The following is a 26,434-nucleotide window of genomic DNA, read 5'->3' on the forward strand; positions in this document are numbered from 1 at the left end:
GGGACTCTGTGTATTTTTGTTGCATAATCTTGTGTCAGCTCTCTGTGTGTGCGGCACCATTCCTGGGCAGGCAGCACTTTCTTTGGCGCTGGGTGGCTCTCCTTATGGGGTGCACTCCTTGCACGTGGGGCTTCCCTACACGGGGAACACCCCTTCGTGGCAGGGCACTCTGCGCGCATCAGTGCTGCACGTGGGCCAGCTGCACATGGGTCAAGGAGGCCTGGGGTTTGAACCGTGGACTTCCTAAGTGATAGATGACGCCCTAACCGCTGGGCCAAGTCTGCTGCACCCATGTACTTTTAACTATAAAAATTAAGTTGGGGCTAACTAGGCAGGAAGGGTTTGGAAATTTACTTCCTTAATGTGCTTCCTTTAACACTCCGCAAGGGTCTTGCAAAGAGTTTATTTGTAGCATCACCGTCATCAGTCTTTCCCTTAGGAATTCATTGCCTTTGGGATCAGCAATATTTTCTCCGGATTCTTCTCCTGTTTTGTGGCCACCACTGCCCTGTCTCGCACTGCTGTCCAGGAAAGCACTGGAGGAAAGACACAGGTATGAAACAACAGTTTAGTAATGTGACAACTTGCATTTACTATCATGAGAAACAAATCAGGGGAGGGACAGCTTGGAGAGGTCTGCACAAGAATTGAGCAGGACAATTAGCCTTTGAAAAAGAGGGACTTGGCTTCCTGATGTGATTCAGCCCGGGGCTAACCATCCCCTTGGTTCACCCCCTAACCTAAAACCTCTTATAAAAACATGTGTGATCTTCTGATAAAGCAATCCCCAAATCTCTTTGTGTTAGTGCTCACCTGGCAGAGAGCTATATTTACCTGTTTTTCCAGGAACAATAATGACTGACAAGGTTTCAATTAAAAAGAATGCTGATTTTTATCAATTTGTTATCTGGGGATAGAGAGAGCTTAGTAAAAGCATTTCATGGCTTAGTAAATTATTATATTTATCAAGAAAATGAAATGCATCTATTCACATTTCCTTTATAAGGATCAAGAACTTCCTCCAAAGGCCTTTGGCTCCCACAGAACAGCAGTTTGTTAGCCAAGAATGTTTTTGTTGTAATTTTCTGGCATTTCTTCCTGAGTAAGGTGTTTCCTCTTGAAGGTCTGAACGTGGATTTAATTTTGCCTTTTAATTCTAGTTTTAAGTTGTTACTTTCACAACATGACAAAAACAAAAAACAAAAAACAAACCAAAACAGAAAACAACCAACCCAGCATTACAGTTCATCTCTAAATAACTCCTCCCTCAATCGTTCAGAAAGCTCAGGAACCCTTCTCAAAGGGCACACTTTCCAGCTAGACATGGCATCAGACGTGCCAAACCAAGAGGATGAGGCAGACTGCAAGGGGCAACCTTGGGAATTGTGTTCATGTTATGTTGTGAGGGTTTTATCCTCCTGACACAGAAAGAGTTTTTATTTAAGAGCAGAAAGTGTATTGAGACTGCAAAGAAGGAACAACAAACCAAAACAAAGTAGTAGCAATACACATACACACACAATACAAAGTCTTTAAACAGATATTAAGGCAAGGACACTTAAAGAGAACAACTGAGAAAACTAATGTCTCCAACAGTGGCTTGCCCAGGGAGAGTTTTGATGTTCTCCACAGTGCACAGATGCTCCTTTCCTGTTTGTAATGGACTTTTAAAAAAAAAGATTTTGTTTGTTTGTTTGTTTATTTATTTATTTATCCCCACCCTCTTGTTGTTTGCACTTGCTGTGTGCTGTGTCTTTAGGAGGCACTAGGAACTGAACCCAGGACCTCTGATGTGGGTGGGAAGTGCCTAATCACTTGAGCCACCTCCGTTCCCTACTTTTTGTCTCTCTCATTATGTTTTTTCTTCTTGTATGTCTTGTTGCATCATCTTGTTGCATCAGCTTGCATGCCTGCCTGTCGTGTTAGCTCATTGTCTTCCTTAGGAGGCACCAGGAACTGAACCATGGACCTCCCATGTGGTAGGTGGGAGCTCAGTCGCCTGAATCACATCAGCTTCCCTGTAATGGATTTTTTTTTTTTCTGTAATGGGCTTTTAATGACAGAGTTGGAGGAACTGGCCCCTTCCACTTTCTTGGCTTCTCTTGAACAAAATTTTAATTCCAATTTCAGACATTTCCTTTTTATAATTGAGTTTACTTTTTTCTTTTGGCAAACATTTCTAGCCATAAGGGAGCAGGAGAAAAGGTAAAATAATACATTCTACCCTGAGAGGCATAACTAAAGATCGATGGTCAAGGGGGAAAAGTCAGAGGTTATCACTTAAGCTGTGCCCTGGTTCAGGCTGCAGCTATCAGCAGAGGGAGTTTCTACTGCTTTCATTTCAGACGGAGCATTGACAAGTTCTCCCACCACGTGGCTTTGAAGTAGGTGGAGGCAAATCCCAGGCTGCTGGTGTCCACTCTCTTGCTGTTACTTCCAGGCTCTAATGAGGCCTGCTAGGCTATGACAGGAAGGAATGCCCATGTAAAGTGACCTCCTTGGCAAAGGGTTTGGGGGATAATGGTGTTCTAGTAAGCTAATATCCCTTGCCACACACTGGAGGGTATTATTTAGGAATGAAGCATGCCAGGATTTCAGCACTGAAGAATGAAGCTCAGTCATGGCTTGATATTTAATTACTGAAATATATACTAAGTTCTAGGGTTTAAAGTCTAAGTGCCTGGACTGAAATCCAGAGGTCCATGACCAAATAAATTGGCAAGTTTTCCCTGCGAGTGTTGCTTCTCATGTTTTCTGATATGTTAGAGACTCAGTTTCTGCATCTATACAGTGGGGTTAATTATAGCCACTTCACAGGTATGTTTTAAGGATTAAATGAAAAAATGTTTGTTAAATTTTGACACAAATTTGTGAATGCTCATTGTTCTAGTATTAGCTCTTCAAGATAGGAGCATCTTAGTGCCTATGGTACATATTGTGCCTGGCACATAAGAAGTATCCATATATTTACTGAATGAAGTAATAAAAGAAAGAATATTGGTGAGCATGAACTATTTTAGTACATCTACATATTGTAGAAGAGTTAAACTTTGTCTCCCACCCCCATCTAACTCTTATGGACTGATGACAAAGTAATTCTAAACTACTCTTTAACTCTGATTATGCTTTCACTTAACAGAATAGGTAATTTCCTAGTAATTGAGTCTGCTCATAAATATAAAATCTGCAGTATTTCCATCAAACCAGCCTTATGGAGTAAGTACAAAAATTGATTTCATTTTAGATGGGGCATTGACAAGCTTAATATAGTGATGACGATTAGCCTTTGGTCTCCATAATTGGGGGCTTATTATTACATAAACTTAGCAAGTGGCCACTCCCCTGGCCTGAGCTAGGCAGCTGGCTGTGGTCTCTACCCCAAATCTCCATATCCCTCACCAGTTCACAGAGCCCTATATCCACAGTGTGATATAAGTGGCACATGGAACTCATGGCACAATAAAACTGGTCAAGCAATTGCATGGAAGGAAAAAAGTAGGAAAAGGAAGAAGGATATTAGCTTCCTCACTTAGACAGAGAGGGGAAAGCTCACCAACCTATTGAGAACCTGGAGGTGTGCTGCTAGGAGGTGCTGAGGAGCCTAGAAAAGGGGAACTAGGTGTATAAAGCAAATTGTTTAGTACATTGTACATAATTTAGCCTCAGGCTGGCCTAACTACAATCTGAACATAAATGACAGTATTAGTCAGCGGAAGAGGTGCTGATGTAAAATACCAGAAATAGGTTGTTTGTTGTTGTTGTTGTTGTTATTTTTCTCTCCCCTACCCACCCCCCCACCTCCAGTTGTCTGTATTCTGTGTCTATTTTGCTGTGTGTTCTTTGTCTGCTTCTGTTGTCAGCGGCATGGGAATCTGTGTTTCTTTTGTTATTGTTGTTGCTTCATCTTGTTGTGTCAGCTCTCCGTGTGTGCAGCGCCATTGCTGAGCAGGCTGAACTTTCTTTCACGCTGGGCTGCTCTCCTTACGGGGCACATTCCTTGCATGTGGGGCTCCCCTATGCCGGGGACACCCTGCATGGCAGGGCACTCCTTGTGCGCATCGGCACTGCATGTGGGCCAGGTCCACATGGATCAAGGAGGCCTGGGGTTTGAACTGTGGACCTCCCATGTGGTAGATGGACGTCCTAACCACTGGGCCAAGTCCACTTCCCAAGGTTTTAAAGGGTATTTATTTGGGGTAGGAGCTTACAGATACCAGGCCATAAGCATAATTTATTCCCCTCACCAAAGTCTATTTTCATGTGTTAGAGCAAGATGGCATACCATTATAGCTGCTGCTTCAAAAATGCAGCAGGATTTTTAGGATCAGTTATGGAATTATTAGTGCCATGGTAATTTGTTTCTTAAGAATATTATAAGACAAAGAAAAAGAAAATAAAAGAATATTACATCCCTCCATTCCTCATTAAGGAAAAGGCATGGTCAATGTTTCCTGGTATGGCAAAAATTACAAGAATGGCCTCCTAAATTGACATCCAAACTATAGGTCTGTAACCAACCCAAATGACAGCCAGGTCAAACTGGCTTAGTTTTAGCAAGCTTGTTTTAAAATGGAAACCCACATGGCGACTGCACATGTGTTCTCCTTTTTGTTCCCTTTTGTAGGGTTTTAGCAAATAATTCTCATTTCTCTCAACTGTATTGAGAGAGTGGGCTGGGGGAGGCAGGGCGTATCAAGTGCTCCTGTGAACAGGCTCCCTCAGGCATTCACCTAGTGAGTTGGAAGGTGCCAGGGGTGAGGAGCAGCCCTGTTGACATGAGGAGTGTCTTTCAGATTGCTGGCATCATTTCGGCCGGGATTGTGCTCATCGCCATTGTTGCCCTGGGGAAGCTGCTGGAGCCACTGCAGAAGGTATAACCCTGCTTCTCCACACACTGATTGCATAATTTCCCTTCACTGCCCTGCAACCAGAGAAATAACAGGAGATTAAAAAATCATCACATGGAAAACCATTCCCCTGAATAACAGCCTTCTCTGTCTCTCTTGGCAGTCAGTCTTGGCAGCTGTTGTAATTGCCAACCTGAAAGGGATGTTTATGCAAGTGTGTGACGTTCCTCGTCTGTGGAAGCAGAATAAGATTGATGCTGTAAGTCATTTAACACTGAGCTTTCTCCGATGTAAGACGTGGTTATTATATGCTCCCATAACACTGTGTCCTCTTTCTTCTAAATCTTACTTGCATTTTGTGAACCCCAGAACAGAAATCAGAATTGTGTGATGAACCAAAGCAGTGAAGCCTTCCATATGAACTGCATTTTATGAAGATCCTGTATCGCTGGGAAGATTTGTTTCCAGCAAGAATCCCACCTGAGTCTCATTCATACACTGCTGGCCTTCTAAAGCCAAAAAACAAATTTTTAAAAAATCTTAAAATTTAGAAGGACAAAGCAAAAACAAAAATACAATGTTGATGATAATTCTAACCAAAGTAACCTTCACAGATGTCCTGTTCTGGTAAAAACCAGGTGCTAAAACCTTTAGAGTTCCGCTCTAATTGAAACCAGAACAGATAAAAAGAATGAGAAACCTTTCTATATATTGATATGGAAACATATCCTAGACAATTTAAGAAGACTACTGCTGAACAGAATAGTGTGTATAATACACTAAAAGGGGGGAAATAAGATATAATCTAGGTCATATGTGCGTATTTGCAGAAAGAAATGTTGGAAAAAAGCACACACACAAACCAGAGGACACAATTAGGAGTGAAAGCTGGGAATGGGTAGAGAAAAGAGAGGGTTGGGAGCAAGATTTTTCACTGTATAACTTCAAAAAAATCTTATTTACTCTTTGAACCACGTGGATATATTACCTATTTAAAGTTAAATTAAAAATAAATAAAATGCGTCAATTGGTTTTTAGTGGGAAGGCCAATTTCCTTGTATGTAAATATAAAATAAATGAAGTCAGAATATTAAAAAGTGCTGTAATTTGTTCATGGATAATTGATGATTTTTATGTTTTACAGTTAGTTATCTCCCTTTACGATATCTGTGAATTAATGCAATTCTTTTCATTTCAACTTTTGTCTAGCTTATCTGGGTATTTACATGCATAGCATCCATCATTCTGGGGCTGGACTTCGGTTTACTAGCTGGCCTGCTGTTTGGATTACTGACTGTGGTCCTGAGAGTTCAGTTGTGAGTATTTTAAGACCCAGGATTCCTATGAACAAGACAGCACACCTTGAGCTTTCTCATGCCATTTTGACAAATACAGTGAAACTACTTCCTTTCATAATAGTTACAGTATACTGAGTACTTCTTTAAAGTAAGCATACAATGTTTTATAGATGTTATCGTATTTAAGCTTTAAAAACAAACAAACCGTGAATAGGTTTTATTATTCTTCTTTTATAGGGAAGAAAAGTGAGTTCGGAAAGGTTAAGACTCTTCCCTAAGATCACATGGCAGAGCTAGTATTTGAATTCAATTGTATCTCGCTCCAAAGTCCACACACTCAGCCACGTGCTCTACTGCTGTGCTCTCCTTTTGGTCATGGTGAGACAAAATGACACATGGTCCGGCAAAAGACTGAGGTTGTTGCATAGCTTCTTCTGCAAATGAGATGAAGCATGTGAAGCACTGGGTCTGGTTCCAACGCTTGCAATATATTTTAGCTCCTTTTTCCTTTTGGTATGAGGAGGTTACCAGTTATATAACCCAGAGCCGGAAAACTTTAAAAGAGTTGACCATAGCCAAAAGTCATTCAAATCTGCCAAATAAGGCATATACTGAATAAGCAATTAGATAAAGATAATGATGTGAAGTAGACATGATTAGATCATATGCAGAGGAAAGCAGCAAAGACAAGATTTAAAGTAATAGAAAACAACCTTTCAGGCAAAGCTAGGGAGCCCAAAGCTGGGGGGGGGGGTTGGTTTGTTTTCACTCTCGAGAGGCTTTGGGTATGTGTCCTCCCAGGCTCAGAGAGGAGCAGAGTCTCTCCCCTTCTCGGCGCTTCTGTTTTCTCTCCAGACTTCTGCTCCTTTTCTGCCAGCATTCAGGCTATGAAGTAGAAAATCTGCAAAGACATCGACACAGAAGTCTTCAGCTTAGAATAAAGTATAAGCCCACTTCTTCCGTCCCACCAACCAGTTATCCTTTTTTGCCCGCCTTCCCTACCCTGGCATGTTGGTGTCTACTCAAGGCTTGTGTTTACTGCCTCAGTGCCCTCAACAGCCCAGGGGTCTGAAAGAGTTCATGAGCTCCCAAAGTGACCAATTTGCTGCTAGAGAATAATTCACCAACTGTTCTCAGAAGATACTGCCTCTCCTGCCTTAGTGTCTACTTTTTCTCGTGTAGGTGTGGTTGTGAGAAGGGTTTTGTAGAAAGAAACTATTTAGCTTATCAGCTTTAAGTTAAAAATCAGCACAGCAGAGCAAGCTGAGGAGAAACCAGCCACACATTTTAGCTGCTGCTTTGGTAACTAGGCTTTTAGCCAGCAAAAAGCAATATCCTTCACAGTATTGAATTTCCAGCAATTATAATGCCGATCCAGAGAGCATGCTGCTGAAAGAACTCCCCAAAACAGATACTCTTTCTTTGGGAACTGTATTTAGCATTTGTCCCTAGTCACACTTGAAGAATTACCGACTTTATCTGATCGCATCAGGAAAAGGAAATCAACAGTCTGATAGACAGGAAGGGCTTGTTTCTAAAATGAGACTAATTTGATCACCCACAGATGCCCCCTACCTCCTCAGGACGTTGCCGCCATTCATAAGTAAGCGCCAGGCACGATGGCAGGCACTGAAGACACAGGGCTAAAGGCAGGCTGCGCTGCCACTTACCTCTAGGGCCTTTCCTAATTTTGATGAACCTACTTTTACTCATTTATAAAAATGAGGATGCTGCTGCTGACCTTTCAGGATTATGACAGTTGTAAGTATTAATAAGATCTAACAGGTGTCCAAGTGCTTTGTTTATCCTGTAAAGTGTTATACACATGAAGGTAGGATGCTTTTTATTTCTCTAAGCATCAGATGATAAGAATCACTGTTCCTGCTCCCCCAGTTTCACACAAACAGCAGCTGTTCATTTCAGAGTTAGCTACAGGCAAATGTCATCTGCAATAAAGACTCGTGCCAGAACCCAGAACCGCAGAAAGCTGGGCTCTTTAGTTTATCTGTTACTTCTTTTAACTTCGTATTCCAAAATACGCATGTATCAAAAAAAATCCTGACCTTAATTTTTCTTCTCTTAGTCCCTCATGGAATGGCCTTGGAAGCATCCCTACCACAGACATCTACAAAAATACCAAGAATTACAAAAACGTAAGTGCCTTTGTAAGACTTTTTGCTAGACTTGGGTTTCCTAGCCTAGAATTTCAGATAGTTGCATATTCTCTTTTAGAATACTAGATACAAGGTAACCAAAGAGGGAGACTCAAAAAGGAAAAGTCCCTCAGTCCACTGGGGGGTATCATGAAAACTTCTGAGCCAACATGGCCTCTGATAGACATGATTTATATGAATTTCGTCCATGCTAATTGAATGTCACCAATATTTTTGGAGCATATCATTTTAATGTAAAACCATTTGAAGAGGGATTTTTAAAACAGGCAATTAGATTATTTCCTGACATTGAACCAGAGTTCTATTTCTCTGCTATGTGATCTTATGTTTGTCTGAAATCCCTATAAGATTTTCTTCATTCAATTCTAATAGGAGACTTTCAAGTTCTCTGTCACTAAGAACCTTATTTGATATTTTGCTTTAGCTTTGAAATAGTAGAATATAATATATAATACAGGGAATGGAAAACAAACTAAGCATCCCACTGATGGGCTAGCAGTCCCTGCAGATAAAATTGCTTTATGGCCAAGGGGAGAATACACACTGAAAACAAGATTTTAAAAGGCAGAGAAAGAAAATTAAGAAAACACTAATTTAGCAAAACTTAGTTTTTGAAAGCAAAAACAAAAATTTTAATGTGGTCTCTAAGAAGTTGTCTTTCATTTTACCTTAACATTTAAAAAAAGTTGGGCACTAAACCTAAAATTCCAGTAGCTGGTACTTCATTTATCACCACAATCATTTTCAGTTATGTTGAGCCAAGTTCTAAAATGATTCTGGAGAATCTTCTGGCTCGGCAGGGAGTTGGGGAGTTCTGAGTTCTGGACTCTGTTGGGGTGAGAACTTTCCCAAGTCACCCTGTCTCTCAAGGCCTCAGTTTTCTTCTCTAAAGGACTTGAATTCAAATTGCTATGATTCCAACAGACTAGAAAAGTCTATGATTCTATGATTCCATGGGTTCTATTTTTGGTCTGGCCATTGTGTGTCAGAGCGGGAACAAACAGATAACATCACAGGCTTCAGTTTTTACAAATCCCCTTGTTTATGCTACGTTTTGCCAGTTAATATTTTAAAAGAATTTTAGCAAAATCAAGAGTGCCAGTGGTAGGAACTCAAGGCAAATCATATCAGTGTTCTAAGCATCAGTCTCTGGAAATGAGAAGGCTGAATAAATTACTTTTCTAAGACCCTAACTTTGACCTATGAAACTATGGTTTGCAGGGGTCTAGGAGCTTCGACAGCCTGTTGCCTCCCAACTGGGATAAAGCCCCTAGTCAAGGAAAGTGAAATCCTGCCAGCAGCACAGCTCCTCTAAGCAACTGTGAGCCAGCTCCTAGCTGAGTTGACAGAAATTTGAGTATTTGAGGCCTGAACCTGTTTAAACTCAGCTAATAATTTTTTTAAATTACAGATTGAAGAACCTGAAGGAGTGAAGATTCTTAGATTTTCCAGTCCTATTTTTTATGGCAATGTCGATAGCTTTAAAAAATGTATCAAGTCCACAGTAAGTATTTTATATCTAGAAATTTAGTTTTTTAGCCTCCATTGAAACAAGTATTTATTGGGATCCAACTGAGAATAAAGCCCTGTGCACTATTCCCTTTGGGTAGGGCATCAAGTATTATAATGTAACATCCTTGCTCTTAAATAATTTACAATCTATTTGGGATAGAAGAAAATTCCCACATTCACTAAAATCTAGGTGCAATAACTATGGCGGTCAACAATGCTAGAGATGTCCCTAGGCAGAATGTAAATTCCAAATAGGTAATACAATGTGAAAAGTTCACAGAAGGGAGAGATCCATATTAGTTGGAGTGAGTGATCAGGCTTTAGGCAGCAGTTGGGTAGAAGAAATGAAATTATGTTTGGTGTTTGGGAACTATGTGAGTTGAGAGGAGTAGATGGTAACATGTATGCAGGGGAGAGTTGCCTAGGTGGAATAAAGTATAAAAAGTACTAATGGAATATATAAGCAGGAAATTCTCATCTTGAATGTCATGTTATACTTTAAACTTGGAGTTTGCCTCTTGATCAGTGTTTCTCCAGGTGAGTTCCAGGTCAAACTGCTCCAGAGGAATGTTCATAGATCTTGCCCTAACAAAAGAGCTCTATCATGTCAAGGAAATGTGGAAAACACAGACTTAAAGCTAAAAGGGTTATTTTTTGCTGTTTTGTTTTATTTTGTACTGTCTTGGAGAATTTAATATGCTAATGTCTTCTTGAGTCTCTGTGTGTGGGGGGTGTGGGGGTCTGGTAGTAGAGAGGGATCTGCTCCACCAGATCCAGAATTCCCTTTTTTTGGCAGAATATCTCAAGTAATAACCTCTGAGAAATAACCTTCCTGGATAACAATGCATATTAATGAGCATTAGGAATCAGACATTTTAAGTAACTTGACATTTATTTCCAAAGGTTGGTTTTGATGCCATTCGAGTATATAATAAGAGGCTCCAAGCATTGAGGAAAATACAGAAACTCATCAAAAAAGGGCAATTAAGGGCAACAAAGGTGAGACAACATCTTTCTTTTTCCCTTTCAGTTTTCCCTTTTTTTTTTTTTTTTTAAAGATTTATTTTTATTTATTTAATTCCCCTCCCCTACCCCGGTTGTCTGTTTTCTGTGTCTTTTTGCTGCGTCTTGTTTCTCTGTCCGCTTCTGTTGTCGTCAGCAGCACGGGAAGTGTGGGCGGCGCCATTCCTCGGCAGGCTGCTCCCTCCTTTGCGCTGGGCGGCTCTCCTTATGGGTGCACTCCTTGCGCGTGGGGCTCCCCTACGCGGGGGACACCCCTGTGTAGCAGGGCACTCCTTGCGCACATCAGCACTGCGCTTAGGCCAGCTCCACACGGGTCAGGGAGGCCCGGGGCTTGAACCGCGGACCTCCCATGTGGTAGACGGACGCCCTAACCACTGGGCCAAAGTCTGTTTCCCCAGTTTTCCTTTTTTTGATGTAAGCAGTTAGAAAGGCTAAAATTAAATCTATCCTCTTTGGTACCCAGATGTGTATGTGAACAGCTGGACTGTTTCTGTAGGCAAGAGGGAATGGAAGGGAATAAAATGAAATCATCATGGACAACATCCACGTTATTTCTTCAACTTTATTTTTATTGAAAGGAACAAAATAAGTATTAATTCAATGCTAGAAAATTATCCACACGAGAAGGCAATAAGTTCACACACTTTTAAAGCCATTCCCTTTTATTCAGACTCTTCTTCCAATGTATTTCTTGGCAAAGTTCCACAATCTTCCCCAAATCAAATGTTCAGGCTCCTCTCTTCTGCTATATTTCTTCCTAGCAAACACCAAAGTCTGGATTGAGGTAAGTGTCATTCCATGAGAGTTCATCCCATTTTTCTTAGCAAGGAACAGAATAGGGTATAAAACTTTTAAGTTACCTGAAGCGAATTGTTGAAAAGACAGTCCAAATATCATTGGTAATTAAGTTGGCAGTGTTTCCTTTTTTAGAACGGCATCATAAGTGATGCTGGTTTGTCTAACAAGGCATTTGAGCCTGACGAGGATATTGAAGACCCAGAAGAACTTGACATCCCAACCAAGGAAATAGAGATTCAAGTGGATTGGAACTCTGAGCTTCCAGTCAAAGTGAATGTTCCAAAAGTGCCAATCAATAGCCTTGTGCTTGATTGTGGGGCTGTGTCTTTCTTGGATATTGTCGGAGTGAAATCATTGCGAGTGGTAAGGTTCTGTTTTTTTTTTGTTTTTTAATTCTAATTCTGTAACTTTGGCAATAGTAATATGGGTTCTACAGCCTTGCTAAAAAGGGCAAATGCGTGGGCTCTGTAATTTTTCTAGGTGAATGTTTTTGCAGTAAAATAAAATATTTTAGAGACCAGACTCTGGAGCCAGACTACTTGGGTTTGAATCCTGACTCTGCCACTTGCTAGCAGTGTGAACATGGACAAGTTGCTTAATCTGTCTGTACAGATGTCATCATCTGTAAAACAGGAGTAATTATGGTACTTCATAGCATTGTTATGATGATTAAATAAACTAATAGATATAAGGAACTGAGAAGACTGTCTGGCACATAGTTACTTCCTAGCAATATTAATATTAATTACGTTTTTTAAAAGTGAGAATATGTAGGAAAGGGAATATGAAAAAAGGAAAATACAAGCAGAAGTATGTTTTGAGTACTATGTTTTTATTTATGTGAACAGCAGCAAGGTAAGGAGCATGGAGGTAGGGCTGGAAGAGCCAGGCTTTAGTAAGAGGTTAGAGCAGGAAGCAGGTCAGGCATCTAGGAAGTCAGAGTAAGGGTCGAACATTCATAATAAATCCAATTATGCAAGCTTCAGTTCATTAATGTTTTCAACAAATAGATGTGAAATTGTCTAATGTATTTCGAGCATTCTGCCAGCCACAGGACTCTTAGCAATAAAGCAGCCATAGTCCCTATTCTCATGAGATTAAGCAGTCTATAGGGGAAGGCAGGTTTCAGGTAATCTTATTAATAATAACTATATCAAATGCTCCAAAACATATTAAATAGGGTGTACCCAGACATTTCAAGTTTAAGTGAAAGTTCAGGTAGCTATCAAGAGGACTGGCAGCAAAGTAAGCAGGTTTAAGGCACCAACAATCAGATGTCATAATATGGAAGTGACCCTTAACTAAGGTTTAGCTCAGCTGGGGGCTTCCCGGATAAAATCTACAAGGGTTGGAAATAATTCAGAGTGTAGGTACTGGGCAGGCAAAGTACAGAAGTGAATGCATTTGGCAAAAGAGTATGAGAATAAGCTCGGCAGGTTCTGTTTCAGTTCCCTTAGCAGATCTACCTGGTTATTGTCTTATTTGAGAATACCCTCTTGTTCTTTGTTGGACATTTCACTCTAGGCCTTGGCTCAGTTCCATTGCAGACAGTAATAACCGAAGGGTTTAACAAATTACTTTTGGGAGAGACTTGGCAAATTTAATGCTATTTTCCACATTTAACAACAAATAGTTGCTATCGAGTGCTATAATGACAATTACGAAAACTAAAGAAAATTCCAAATTTTATACTTGAATAGAGTCTTTGATTTTTGTCCCAGAAGTTTCAAGTTCAGTCATTATTGTCTTCTGTCTTGATTTTTAAAAATTAAATTTCTGGATAATTATAGATTCCCAGGCAGTTGTAAGAAATTAATAGAGAGCCCACGTATCCATTACCCAGTTTCTCCTAGTGGTAATATCTTGCAAAACTTTAATACAAAATTGCAATTAGAATATTGTACATTCAAAATTTAGAAGCCTCGATTTTAAGGCCAGTTTTTACATTCTGAACCTGGTGGCCACATATAACTGTATCTCTTCTACTCAAAGTTATAAACTTATGCTCTTTTCTTGAATCACCAGGAGCTATATTAGGAAGCCTCCTGTCCTTTCCCTTTGCCCACAATATTTTTAAAAATAATTTTATCCAATTATAAATCATATACCATATAATTTGTCCATTTAAAGTTTAAAATTCAATTTTTTTATAGTGTATTTACAGATATGGGCAACCATCACCACAGTCATTTTTCAAGTATTTTAGCTCTTATCTCTCCTACCTACCCAGCCCCATGCAAGTATTAATCTACTCTCTGAATCTATGGATGTCCCTATTCTATAATTAAATGTGAATAGAATCATATAGTATATGTTCTTTTGTGTTTCCTTTACTGAACATAATATTTTCAAGTTTCATACACACTGTAGCATGTGCCCTCAGAAAATATTTCTTGAGCACCTCCACATTATAGAGTGCTGTGCTGTTGAGCACTGGATGAAGTCACCTCTTTCATCTTTAGTTATACCCCCACTAAAGGTTGAAAACCTCTACACATGTTCCAATAATGAACTTACCTCAAAGCCTTGAAGTTTCTCCTGAGCAAATAATTGAATACTACTGATTTATGGGGCAGATGAAGTTGCTAATTTTTACCAATTCCTCCTTTTATTAGATTATCAAAGAATTCCAGAGAATTGATGTGAATGTGTACTTTGCATCGCTTCAAGGTAAACGAAGATACATATCTATCTATAAGACTTCCCTTTTCTCTATCTTGGAATATGGGCATATGATGTCCAAGGGCCTCTTTTAACCCAGAAGGTTATTAAATCCAATATGGGCCATTGGGCTGGTAGTGCATGGAAACCTAAGTCCTGACAGCTGTGCAGGGTCGATGGGGGTGACCTTATAATGGCAAGAGTTGAGTTGGAGTTGACTTAGATTCCTTAGAACAAGAGGATCCTCAAGTGTATGCATCTATGTATGATTTTATATGTGTATAAAAATACCAACACTTAGGCTGAGTTCTCTAGAAGCAGAGCCTGAGATAAGGATTGTTATTTTTTTTTTAAGATTTATCTTATTTATTTATTACCCCCCCTCCCCATCCCCTGCCCTTTGTTTGCGCTTGCTGTCTGCTCTCTATGTCCATTTGCTATGTGCTCTCTGTGTCTGCTCTTCTTCTCTTTAAGAGGCACTGGGAACTGAACCTGGGACCGCCTATGTGGAAGAGAAGTGCTCAATTGCTTGAGCCACCTATACTCCCTGCTTTGTTGTGTCTCTCATTGTGTTTCCTCTTTGTTTCTTTTGTTACATCATCTTGTTGAGTTAGCTTGCTGCACCTGCCTGTCACGTCTTGCTGTCTTGCTTCTCTTCTGTAGGAGGGACCGGGAACTGAACTTGGGATCTCCTCTTCGGTAGGCAGGAACCCTATTGCTTGAGCCACATCTGCTCCCCGAGATGGGGATTCTTACACAAGTGATTTATTGAAAGTGTGCTTTGTGGAGAAATTTATAAGGAGTGAGGGCATCAGAATAGGACTAAGCAAAGATGTGGCTTCAGAAGTCTGGCCTCAGCCTGATTCTACAGGGCACCCCACAGCAGGAAGAACACTGGAGATTTATCCCTCCCTGAGGCAAGGGGACCCGCCCTTGTACCTCCAGATTAGTCAGTAATTGGCTACAGGCCTCCCCTGGGTGGCAGTGCAACTTCCCAGGCCTTTTCAGGTGAGACAGTTCCCACTGGTTGAGGAAGTTCTTCAGAGAAGGGCACAGCTGTGAGCTGTTAGCAGCCAGGCACACAGCAGCTGGAGGCCGGCAAAGGCCACACAGTAGGGTACCAAGATCATCTACCACAACCAGTTATGGTAAAATTATTCTATGTGCTTCTGGAAAAGAAACTCTTAGGTTAGAGCAAGGCCATATTTTGGAAATGAGGAGAAATTAAATGAGGAGTTACAAAAACTTTGCATTAGTTGAAGTTAGGAAAACATCTTCTCCTAATATGGGAAATATATCAAGCATAGACTTAGAGTCTATATTATTTCTCTTGATTCACAAACTAAACATTATTTATCTCTTTCTTTTGAAGACCAGGTGATGGAAAAGCTGGAGCAATGTGGTTTCTTTGACGATAACGTTAGAAAAGACATGTTCTTTTTGACTGTCCATGATGCTATACTCCATCTACAGAACCAGGTTAAATCCCAAGAGATTCAAGATTCCATTTTAGAAACGGTAAACATTCAACCTTTCTACATATGTATCCTTTTTAAACTATCTTGATTTCTGTAAAATGGCAAAAATCACCCAAATCTAGGTTTTAGTCGCAGCCTTGCAGGAGAACATTTAGGCCATCTACCTAACTTCTTGGAGCTTTAGTTTACTAGTCAGTAAAATGGGAGTGAAGGCATTTATCTTGCTGGATAGATGTGGGGACCAAAAAAGCTAGTTTATAATAAAATACCTGGCAGTACCTAGTTTATGATTGTCTAATGTGTGGGTTTACTAATAAAATAGGGCATTAGCCTTAAGGCCTTTTCAGAATACAGCACTGAGTCTTAATCTTCTGTGATTTGTGTGCACAAATAGCTTAAATTTGCAGCAATCTGGAAACCCGTGAAATATACATATCTTTAAATAGGATCCATCAGGCCATAAGTAAGCTTTGAAAAAGAAAAATTCAAACCATGCATAAACCCAGAGTTAATTCCCCATCTCTCCACCCCCACCACTAAACCCTGATTTCTGATAGGCCTCCTTATTTTGTGAAACTTCTTTTGAATACCCAGGAGAGGTGAACATTCTGGTCTAGTTTATTAGGCTGGGCCTACTGGTGGGCCTGGTACAAGAACCTCATTACTCATAGAACCCTCCAGCAGAAAATTTGGGAGACTAAAATAAATACTTACAAAACTAATAATGACTCCAGTGATATAATGCAGTACACTTTAAGTTGTGTGTCTTTTTTCCTAAGATTAGGATAAGTCGATCTGTATTGTAGATTAGAAGATAATGTTTTGAAGTAAAATTAATTTAGAAAACAATGGTACATTCTTGTCAGCTATTTATATTGGAGAGATTGTTTTGCTTAATTCTCCTGGAGAACATACCAGTCCTGAACACCAAGGCGTGGACCTTAAATGTGAAAAAGGAAAAAAACAAAGAAAAAACAAGAAACCTACATGCATGCTGCTCAAATCTGATATTAGATTCCTCTTGGAAAACTCATAAACCCTTTTCTATTTAACTTAAAATTCTTTAACCCATAGTAATACGAATAAAGCAGGATCATATAAAGTAGATGAAAAAGACCCCATATTAAAAGCAAAACAAGGATACAGATTTCTGGGAGGATGGCAGACTAGACAGACATGAGACTCTCTTCTCTCCTAAAAAATATAGCTAGAGGACAAGCAGAAATGGCCTGGAAAAATATCTTACAGGGTTTAGGACACCAGGGGAAGGCTGCACACTGCCCAGAAGAGAGAGGGCAAAGGAATAGAATCGTGATGGCAAAACTGGGAGTGAAAAGCTGCAGCAGCAATTGACAGCACCCTCCCCCACACTACAGGCACTTTTGAATTCTCAGGTCTTGGACTTGGCGGCTACAGACAAAGGGGCCTGCAGGGATCCATCTCCCCAGAAAAGGCAGAGAGAGGGACACAGTCTAAGGCTGACTCAGCTTTGACCCACAAATTTGGCTGGGTGGGGCTGCACCACTATTTGCCTTGGGAGCCAGTGAAGAACTAAAGAGATCCAACCCTCCCAATCACCCTCTCTACAGACCGGGACTGGATATTGAGGATGCAAAAAGGAGTGGAATTATTTCTGACATGGGAAAAGGGAGGGACCTGCCAGTAAAGACTGGAGAACTTTGAGGTAGTTTGAATTGTGAGGCTCTTAACTTACTGGCAGGACCCTCTACCACATTGATCCAGTCTATGTTGCAGCAATACCACTCCTATCAGGCTTTGAACTGAGAGGTGTGATGAAGTGCACCATGTACAGGCAGACCAAGGAAGTGCACATGAGGGAATTGAGTAAACAAGGATGAAAGACTTTTTCCAGTCTTTATAGACTCCCTCCCCAAAGCCCATTACTGGTCCAGTGCCCAGATTTGAGCAACTAACAGGGACAATCCTAAAGACCCAGAACAGGTTCAACCAAGAATCAAAGAATAGTAGTAACACACAGCCTCCCTCCACTAAATTCCTACAAAAAGAAATTGAGCATCTGAGTAAGCTTACCATCCTAATCAGATGCCTAGACATCAGCAAAAAATTATTAGCCATACTAAGAAAATGGAAGAAATGGCCCAACCAAAGCCCCAGAAGAGACAAGATTTGAGACAAATAATCAACGAGATGCATGCAAATTTCCAAAATCAAATTAATGAGCTGAAAGACAATATGGCTAAAGAGATAAAGGACATCAAGAAGACACTGTGTGAGCACAAAGAAGAATTTGAAAACCTGAATAGAAAAGTAACAGAGTTCATGGGAATGAAAGATTCTAAATGAAAGACTAATAAGGTGAGATAAAACTACAACAGCAGATTCTAAATGACAGAAAAGAATAAGTGATACAGAAGACAGAACACCTGAAATTGAAGAGAGAAAGAAAAGAGAAAAAAAAATTAGAAAAAATTGAGCAGGAAATCAGGGATTTGAATTATAACATAAAAGATAATATATGTGTCATGGGCGTTCCAGAAGGAAAAGAGAATGGAAGAGGGGCAGAAAGAGTATTTGAGGAAATAATGGCTGAAAAATTCCCAACTCTCATGAAAGAAATGAACTTACATGTCCAAGAAGTGCAGTGTACCCCAGTCAGAATAAACCCAAATTGAACCAGTCCAAGCAAATACTACTCAGAATGTCAAATGTCAAAGCTAAAGAGAAAATTCTGAGAGCAGCAAAAGAGAAGCAAATGATTACATACAAGGGCTTGGAGAAAAGTATAGTAAGCAAGAATATCAGAAAGAATAACCAAAAAGAGTAAAAAGACAGATGAAAATAAGATATGGCATATGAAAACCAAAGAATTAAATGGTGGAAGTAAATAACGCATTGACAGTAATATCATTTAATGTGAATGGATTAAACTCCCTAGTCGAGATACAGGATAACAGAATGGATAAAAAATATATACATATGAGCCATCCATATGCTGCCTACAAGAGACTCACTTTAGACCTAGGGATATAAGTGATATAAGATATAAGGGATATAAGTGGCTGAAAGTGAAAGGCTGGAAAAATATACTCATGCAAACAGTATCCAAAAAAGAGCAGAGGTAGCTAAACTAATATTAGACAAAACAGATTTTAAATGCAAAAAAGTTATAAGAGATATAGAAGACCGTTATATATTAATAAAAGGGACAACCCTCCAGGAAGTAATAATAGTCATAAATATCTATGCATCTAACCAGGGTGCCCCAAAATACATGAGACAAACTGGCAAAACTGAAAGGAGAAATAGACATCTCTACAATAATAGTTGGAGATTTCAACACACAACTCACATAATTAGATAGAATAACTAGACAGAAGATGAACAAGGAAACAGAACTTAAACAATATGATCAATGAGGTAGACCTAACAGACATATACTGAACATCGCACCTAAACTCAGCGGGTTATACATTTTTCTCAAAGTGCTCGTGGGTATTTCTCCAGGATAGGCCATATTTTAGGTCACAAGGCAGTTCTCAATAAATATAAAAAGACCAAAGTTATACAAAGTACCTTCTCTGATCATAATGGAATGAAACTGGAAATCTGTACAAGATGGGAAGAGGTAAAATCACAAATGGGTGGAAGCTGAACAACACATTCCTAAATAATCAGTGGGTCAAAGAAGAAATTGTAAATGAAATTAGTAAATATATTGAGATGAATGAAAATGAGAACATAACACATCAAAACTTATAGGATACAGCAAAAGCAGTGCTGAGAGGGAAATTTATAGCCCTTAAAGCCTATATTAACAAAGAAAGACATAAACTCAAAGATCTAACTGAACAACTGGAGAACTAGAAAAAGATCAGCAAACCATTCCCAAAGCAAGAGGAAGAAAAGAAAGAATAAAGATTAAAGCAGAAATAAATGAAGTTGAGAACAAAACAATAGAGAAAATCAATAAAACCAAAAGCTGGTTCTTTGAGAAGATCAATAAAATTGACAAACCCTTAGCTAGATTAACAAAGAAAAAAAGAGAGAAGGTGCAAATAAATAAAATCAGAAATGAAAAGGCACAAGTTATGACAGACCCCACAGAAATGAAAAGGATCATAAGAGGATATTATGGGAATCTGTATACCAACAAACTAGATAACTAGACAAAATTCCTAGAAATGCACAAACAACCTACACTGATGCTACAAGAAGTACAAGAACTTAACAAACCAATCACATTTAAAGAGATTGACTCAGTCCTTAAAAATCTCCCAAGAAAGAAAAGTCCAGAACCAGATGGCTTCACAGGTGAATTCTACCAAGCATTTTGAGAAGAACATCAATGCTGTTTAAACTCTTCCAAAATATTGATGAGGAAGGGAAATTTCCTAATACATTTTATGAAGACAACATCATCCTAATACCAAAGCCAGATAAAGATACTACAAGAAAAGAAAATTACAGGGAAACGGACTTTGGCCCAGTGGTTAGGGCGTCCGTCTACCATATGGGAGGTCCGTGGTTCATACCCTGGGCCTCCTTGACCCGTGTGGAGCTGGCCATGCGCAGTGCTGATGCGCGCAAGGAGTGCCGTGCCACGCAAGGGTGTCCCCCGCGTGGGGGAGCCCCACGCGCAAGGAGTGCGCCCGTGAGGAAAGCCGCCCAGCGTGAAAAGAGGGAGCAGCCTGCCCAGGAATGGCGCCGCCCACATTTCCCGTGCCGCTGACGACAACAGAAGCGGACAAAGAAACAAGACGCAGCAAATAGACACCAAGAACAGACAACCATGGGAGGGGGGGAAATTAAATAAATAAATAAATCTTTAAAAAAAAAAAAAAAAAAGAAAAGAAAAGAAAATTACAGACCAATCTCTCTAACGAACATAGATGCAAAATTTCTCAACAAAATATTTGCAAATAGAATCCAACAGCATATCAAAGGACTTATACATCATAATCAACTAGGATTTATTCCTGGTATGCAAGTGTAGTTCTACATAATAAAATCAATTGCTGTAATACGCCAAATTAACAAACAGGGAGTGAGTGTAGCTCAGTGACTGAACTCCTGCTTCACATGTATGAGATCCTGGGTTCAATCCCTTGTACCTCCTAAAAAACAAACAAATGTTATTATCTCTTTCAATGCAGAAAAGGCATTCAACAAAATCCAACACTGTTTCTTGATAAAAGCCCTTCAAAAGATAGGAATAGAAGGAAAATTCCCAAAATAATAAAGGACATATATGAAAAACCCATAGCCAACATTGTACCAATGGGGAAGTGTTGAAAGCTTTCCCTCTAAGATTGGAAACAAGATAAGGATGTCACCTTTGTTATTCAACATTGTGCAAGAAATTCTAACTAGTGCAATTAGACAAGAAAAAAAATTAAAAGGCATCCAAATAGGAATGGAAGAAGTAAAACTCTCACTATTTGCAGAAGACATGATCCTATATTTAGAAAATTCTGAAATGTCTATGACAAATCTCCTTGAGCTAATAAAGGAGTTCAACAAAGCTGCAGGATATAAAATCAGCATGCAAAAATCAGTTATGTTTCTGTACACTAGTGCTGAACAATCTGAGGAGGAAATCAGAGAAAAAAATTCCATTTATAATAGCAACAAAAAGACTCAAATACCTAGGAATTAATTTAACCAAAGAAGAGCAGGACCTATATGCAAAAAACTATAAGACAATGCTAAAAGAAATCAATGAAAACCTAAACAAATGGAAATACATCCCATGTTTATGGATTGAAGGACTAAATATCATGACAATGTCAATCCTACCCAAACTGGATTATAGAGTCAATGCAATACCAATCAAAACTCCAACAGCCTACTTTCCAGAAATAGAAAAGGCATTTACCAAATTCATTTGGAAGGGAAAGTGTACCTGAATAGTCAAAAGTATTCTAAAAAAGATGACACAGGAGGGATTTCACTGCCTGACCCTGAAACAGATTATAAAGCTACAGTGGTCAAAACAGCATGGTACTGGCATAAAGACAGACACATCAATGAGTGGAATAGAATTGAGAGTCCAGAAGTAAGCCCTCACCTGTATGGTCAACTGGTTTTTGACAAACCTATCAAGTTCATGTCAATGGGACAAAACAATCTCTTCAATAAATGGTGCCAAGAGACCTGGATATCCATAACTGAAAGAATGAAAGAGGACCCCTTACTCACTGCCTATACAGGAATAAATTCAAAATGGATCGAAGACCTAAATACAAAAGCCAGGACCATAAAACTCTAGAAGAGGGGAGTGGATGTCCTCAAGTGGTTGAGCACCTCCTTCCCATGTACAGGGTTCTGGATTCAATCCCTGGTACCTCCCAAAAACAAAACAAACAAGCAAATGAAAAAAACCAATGCTCATTGGGGAGCAGATGTAGCTCAGTGGTAGAACACCTGTTTCCCATGTACAAGGTCCTGGGTTCAATCCCCAGTACTTCCTTCCTTCCTTCCTTCCAACCAACCAACCAACAAAAAACACACCAAAAAAACAAAATGAAAAAAATGCTGGAAGAAAATGTAGGGAAACATCATCAAAGACCTTGTGGTAGGTGGTGGTTCTTGGACCATACACCCAAAGAATAAGCAACAAAAGGAAAAATAGATAAATGGAACTTCTGCCAAATTAGACAGTTTTGCACCTCAAAGGACTTTGTCAAAAGGGTGAAAAGGCAGCCAACACAATGGGAAAATTATTTGGATATCACATATCTGATAAGGGTTTAATACCCATGATATATAAAGAAATGCTTCAACTCAACAGTAAAAAGACAAATGATCCAATTAAAAAACTGGGAAAAATACTTAAAAAGACATTTGTTCAAAGAAGAAATACAAATGGCAAAAGAAAAACAACAAAAAACACACAAAAAAATGTGCAACATTACTAGTGATTAGGGAAATGCAAACCAAAACTACAATGAGAGATCATTTCACACCTATCAGAATGACCGCTATTAATAAGAAAGAGAACTACAAGTGTCAGAGAGCATGTGGAGAGATAGAAACACTTATTCTCTGTTGGTGGGAACGTAGAATGGTACAGCCACTGTGGAGGACTGTTTAGCAGTTCCTAAAGAGGTTGAATATAGATTTGCCACATGATCCAGCAATACCACTCCTGGGTATACACTCAGAAGAACTGAGAGCAGTGACACAAACAGACATCTGCGCACCTATGTTCATATTGGTGTTATCATGATTGCCAAAAGATGGAAACAACCGACGTGTCCATCAACCAAAGAATGGATAAACAAACTGTGATGTATTCACACAGTGGAATATTATGCAGTAGTAAGAAGAAATGAAGTTGTAAAGCATATGATGACAACATGGATGAAACCTGGAGGACGTTATGTTGTGTGAAGCAAGCCAGACACAAAGGACAAATACTATACGATTGATCTGTTATGAACTAAATATATTGTGTAATTTCATGGAGTTAATAACTTGAGTATGGATCACCAGAAAATAAAATGAGGTTAGAGAATGGAAAGCTGAGGGTTATCTTGTGCAGAATGGTTATAAAGGATGTGTGTTAATCTTTGGAAATGAATAGAAAAGGAGAAAGCCAAAATAATCTTTGGAACTAGCAGTACTATTATATAGGTATGGAAGTAGTTTAAAGGGAAAATCTAAGGTCATGTATACTAATAAAAGGAAAGCTATAAAATGTAACACAGTAAAACCACATGTGAAATATGAATGGGGTAATATTGCATATGTAAGACCGCTTTTCTTTGAAACAACTAATATATGTTAATACTACAATGTGTATTAAAACATTATGCTAAGTGAAAAAAAGCAGACACAAAGTACTACATATTGTATGATTCCATTTATATAAAATGTAGATATAAATCAATTTATTAAGATGAAATTAGGTCAGTGGTTGTGTAAGGCTGGGGAAGGACAGAGGAATTGTGAGGTGACTACTAAAGGATATGGAGTTCAGGGGTTTTTTGAGTAATGAAATGGTTCTAAAATATTTTTGTGGTGATGAATGCACAACATTGTGATTATACTAAAATCCATCGATTATATATTTGGAAAGATGGTATGGTATGTAAATATATCTCAATAAAACTGCTTAAAAATTAAAAATAAATAAACGTGCAAGAATAGCCAGAAATAGTAGCTATGTACAGCAGGGGAAGCATAGAGAGATTTAAAAGTGAATAATAATTATTAATGAAATATGAAAATGCTCTAATAATGATTGAAGTGATGAATGCACAACTATGTGATTATACCAAATAGCACCTGTATTTGGTATAAGTGATTGTATGCTTTGGATGAATTGTATGCTTTATTAATATGTATCAGTAAAATTGATTTGTTAAAAAAAACAAACAAACATAAAATAAGACCACAGTATTAAGTTCTTTCTTAATGTGAAATTAGTTTTATTTGTCTATACCCTTACTTTGATCCAAGATGTTAAGTCACAGATGTCACAAAAACCAATAACCAAGAGGGCACCTACCATCATTATATTACTCATTGGGATGAGTTCTTTGATTCTGAACAAATGTTAGAGTGACTATAATTGAGTGTGTGTATTAATATACTGGTTCATTGGACAGTGCGTTGAGTATTACTTGTAGCCTGTCAGGTCAGAAACTTTATACTTCTGTGTGCTCTTGTTGTCTAGTACCAACTCTGATACATAGTAAATATGTGGTAAATTATGCTAAAAGCTCTGCCTGTGGTTCTTTCCTTTTCTTCAGGTAGATGTGATGAAGTGGATGTGGTGATATGATCCTCTCCCAATCCCTTTATTTTACTATCTCAGGACAGCTCCAATTTGTAGCTTGGCTTTAAATCTCCCATTATTTCACCCTTGAAGGTGAAAAAATGAGGAGAATTCCAAGGTGGAAAATATTAAAAAAAACAAGAAAACAGATTTTGAAGTCTGTATATAATGGATGAGAAGTATCAGCAAAGCTTTTAGTCATTTTTGGTGGAGTATCAGGTGGGTTGATGCAATTCTATTTCCACTGAATACTCTCTTTGTTCTCTTTGTCAAGATCACCCTCATCCAGGAATGTAAAGATCCTCTTGAGTTAATAGAAGCAGAGATGATTGAAGAACTTGATGTCCAGGATGAGGTATGATCATTATTTTCTTTTTAAGAAAATAAGTTGGAGTTAAATCTTGAATAAATAGAATACTACAAATAGTTATTATGTCTGATTAAGAACTGTTTAGGGAAAATAATTTTTAAAAATACTAAAGGAATGACTTCCCAGAAGGGGAAAATGGTAAACAAAAATTGTCCCTTGAAGACAGTACTTGGAGAACTGTTGCCTCAAGTTGCCCTTTTGCGGCAGCCAATACACTGCTCCTGATTTCATACCTAAGCCTGTGGATACTTTTCTTTCAGAGATTTAAGGCCAGCGTGATAGGGGGAAAGTGAATTGAGGGAAGTTCTAACCCAGGAATAACTACTCACAAGCTTCAGGAGTAGTCAGTGAGGAACAGGAATCTTTCTTCATCTGACTGGTAATGTCTTAAGAAAGATACTCCCTCCACTCAAGACTCATTCTATGTACTTCTGATGCTCTTCTGGTATCAGACTTTTTCCAGGAAATTTGACTGAAACTTGAAGTAGTTAGTATCTGTGGGAAATTTGTAGCTCCACTACTGAGTAAAACTGGAACAACAAGGGAAGAGCATAAAATTTGAAAGTTGAAAATTTCTTAGTGATCAGGTAGTTTCAACATCCTAGCCCATGTAAGAATTCCTTACATAACATCCCTAATGGAGAGTTTGTTCATTTAGTTTTTGTATGGCCATTTCCAGAAAATGGCACCTAGTGCCTTGTCAAGGCAGCTGGTTACACAGTGGTAGTATCAAATGTTAGGTGTGCTTACAAAGCTGAAACTGACCTCTCTGTAATAGTCATCTGATGGCCTGAGATCTGCCTTCTCTAGCAACACATACCCTCCTACTGATCAGTCCTTCAAGTATTTGAGAATAGCTCTATTGCCTCCACATTCTCTCCTTCAGGGAAAATTCCTCAAGTTCCCTCTATCATCTTCATAAACACAATCTCTCAATGCTTTTCTGGCCAAGAAGGGGACAGAGAACCCCAGGTGTGGTCAGGCCAGCAGAAGATTATGCAACCATGCCGTACCTTGATCTCATCAAGATAATTCTATTACTGCAATTTAAAAATGTGCTTGCTCACATAATAGTTACATCAAACTCTTGGCTTCTACTGAGCAGGGTTCAAGTAAAGATTTGGGCATTTTCACACAAACTGTGATCCAGCTGGGCTCCCCACTCATGTTCACATCATTAGTTTGTGACCCTAGTGCAGAACTACGTATATTTCTGCTAGCTCACATGTGGTTGGTTCCAGTCTATTGGCAGTTTTGAATTCTGAATCTGTCATCCAGCATATTAACTATCCACCCCCACTGGAGTCATCTTCAAATCTGTTAAGTACACCTTCTCTGCCTTTTCCAGGTCCTAATAAAAATGTTGAAAAGAATAGCAGTCAAACCCCTATAGTAAAATCAGGCAGTGGGGATGAAAGACAGGGAATATATTTGTGGAGAAAATAAATTGCTAGAGTGAAAATCAGAAGACCTTGATCTTAAACCACTAGCTTAGTAAACCTAAGAAAG

General features: G+C 39.0%; 1 protein-coding gene across 2 annotated transcripts in view; it reads left to right on the plus strand.

Moving 5' to 3' along the window:
* Positions 1 to 26,434, plus strand: part of SLC26A4 (solute carrier family 26 member 4) — a 57,357-nt gene that overhangs the window by 28,017 nt on the left and 2,906 nt on the right. For both annotated transcript variants that reach the window (XM_004459138.4, XM_058297159.1), the window contains exons 10-20: positions 440 to 553; positions 4,794 to 4,871; positions 5,011 to 5,106; positions 6,057 to 6,163; positions 8,229 to 8,298; positions 9,731 to 9,823; positions 10,735 to 10,830; positions 11,785 to 12,015; positions 14,268 to 14,322; positions 15,686 to 15,831; positions 24,830 to 24,910. In XM_004459138.4, coding sequence (XP_004459195.2) covers positions 440 to 553; positions 4,794 to 4,871; positions 5,011 to 5,106; positions 6,057 to 6,163; positions 8,229 to 8,298; positions 9,731 to 9,823; positions 10,735 to 10,830; positions 11,785 to 12,015; positions 14,268 to 14,322; positions 15,686 to 15,831; positions 24,830 to 24,910 — 1,167 coding nt within the window. The remainder of the gene's footprint in view (positions 1 to 439; positions 554 to 4,793; positions 4,872 to 5,010; positions 5,107 to 6,056; positions 6,164 to 8,228; positions 8,299 to 9,730; positions 9,824 to 10,734; positions 10,831 to 11,784; positions 12,016 to 14,267; positions 14,323 to 15,685; positions 15,832 to 24,829; positions 24,911 to 26,434) is intronic.

Source organism: Dasypus novemcinctus, chromosome 5 (genome assembly GCF_030445035.2).
Source record: "Dasypus novemcinctus isolate mDasNov1 chromosome 5, mDasNov1.1.hap2, whole genome shotgun sequence".
In the NCBI taxonomy this organism is placed as follows: Eukaryota; Metazoa; Chordata; class Mammalia; order Cingulata; family Dasypodidae; genus Dasypus; species Dasypus novemcinctus.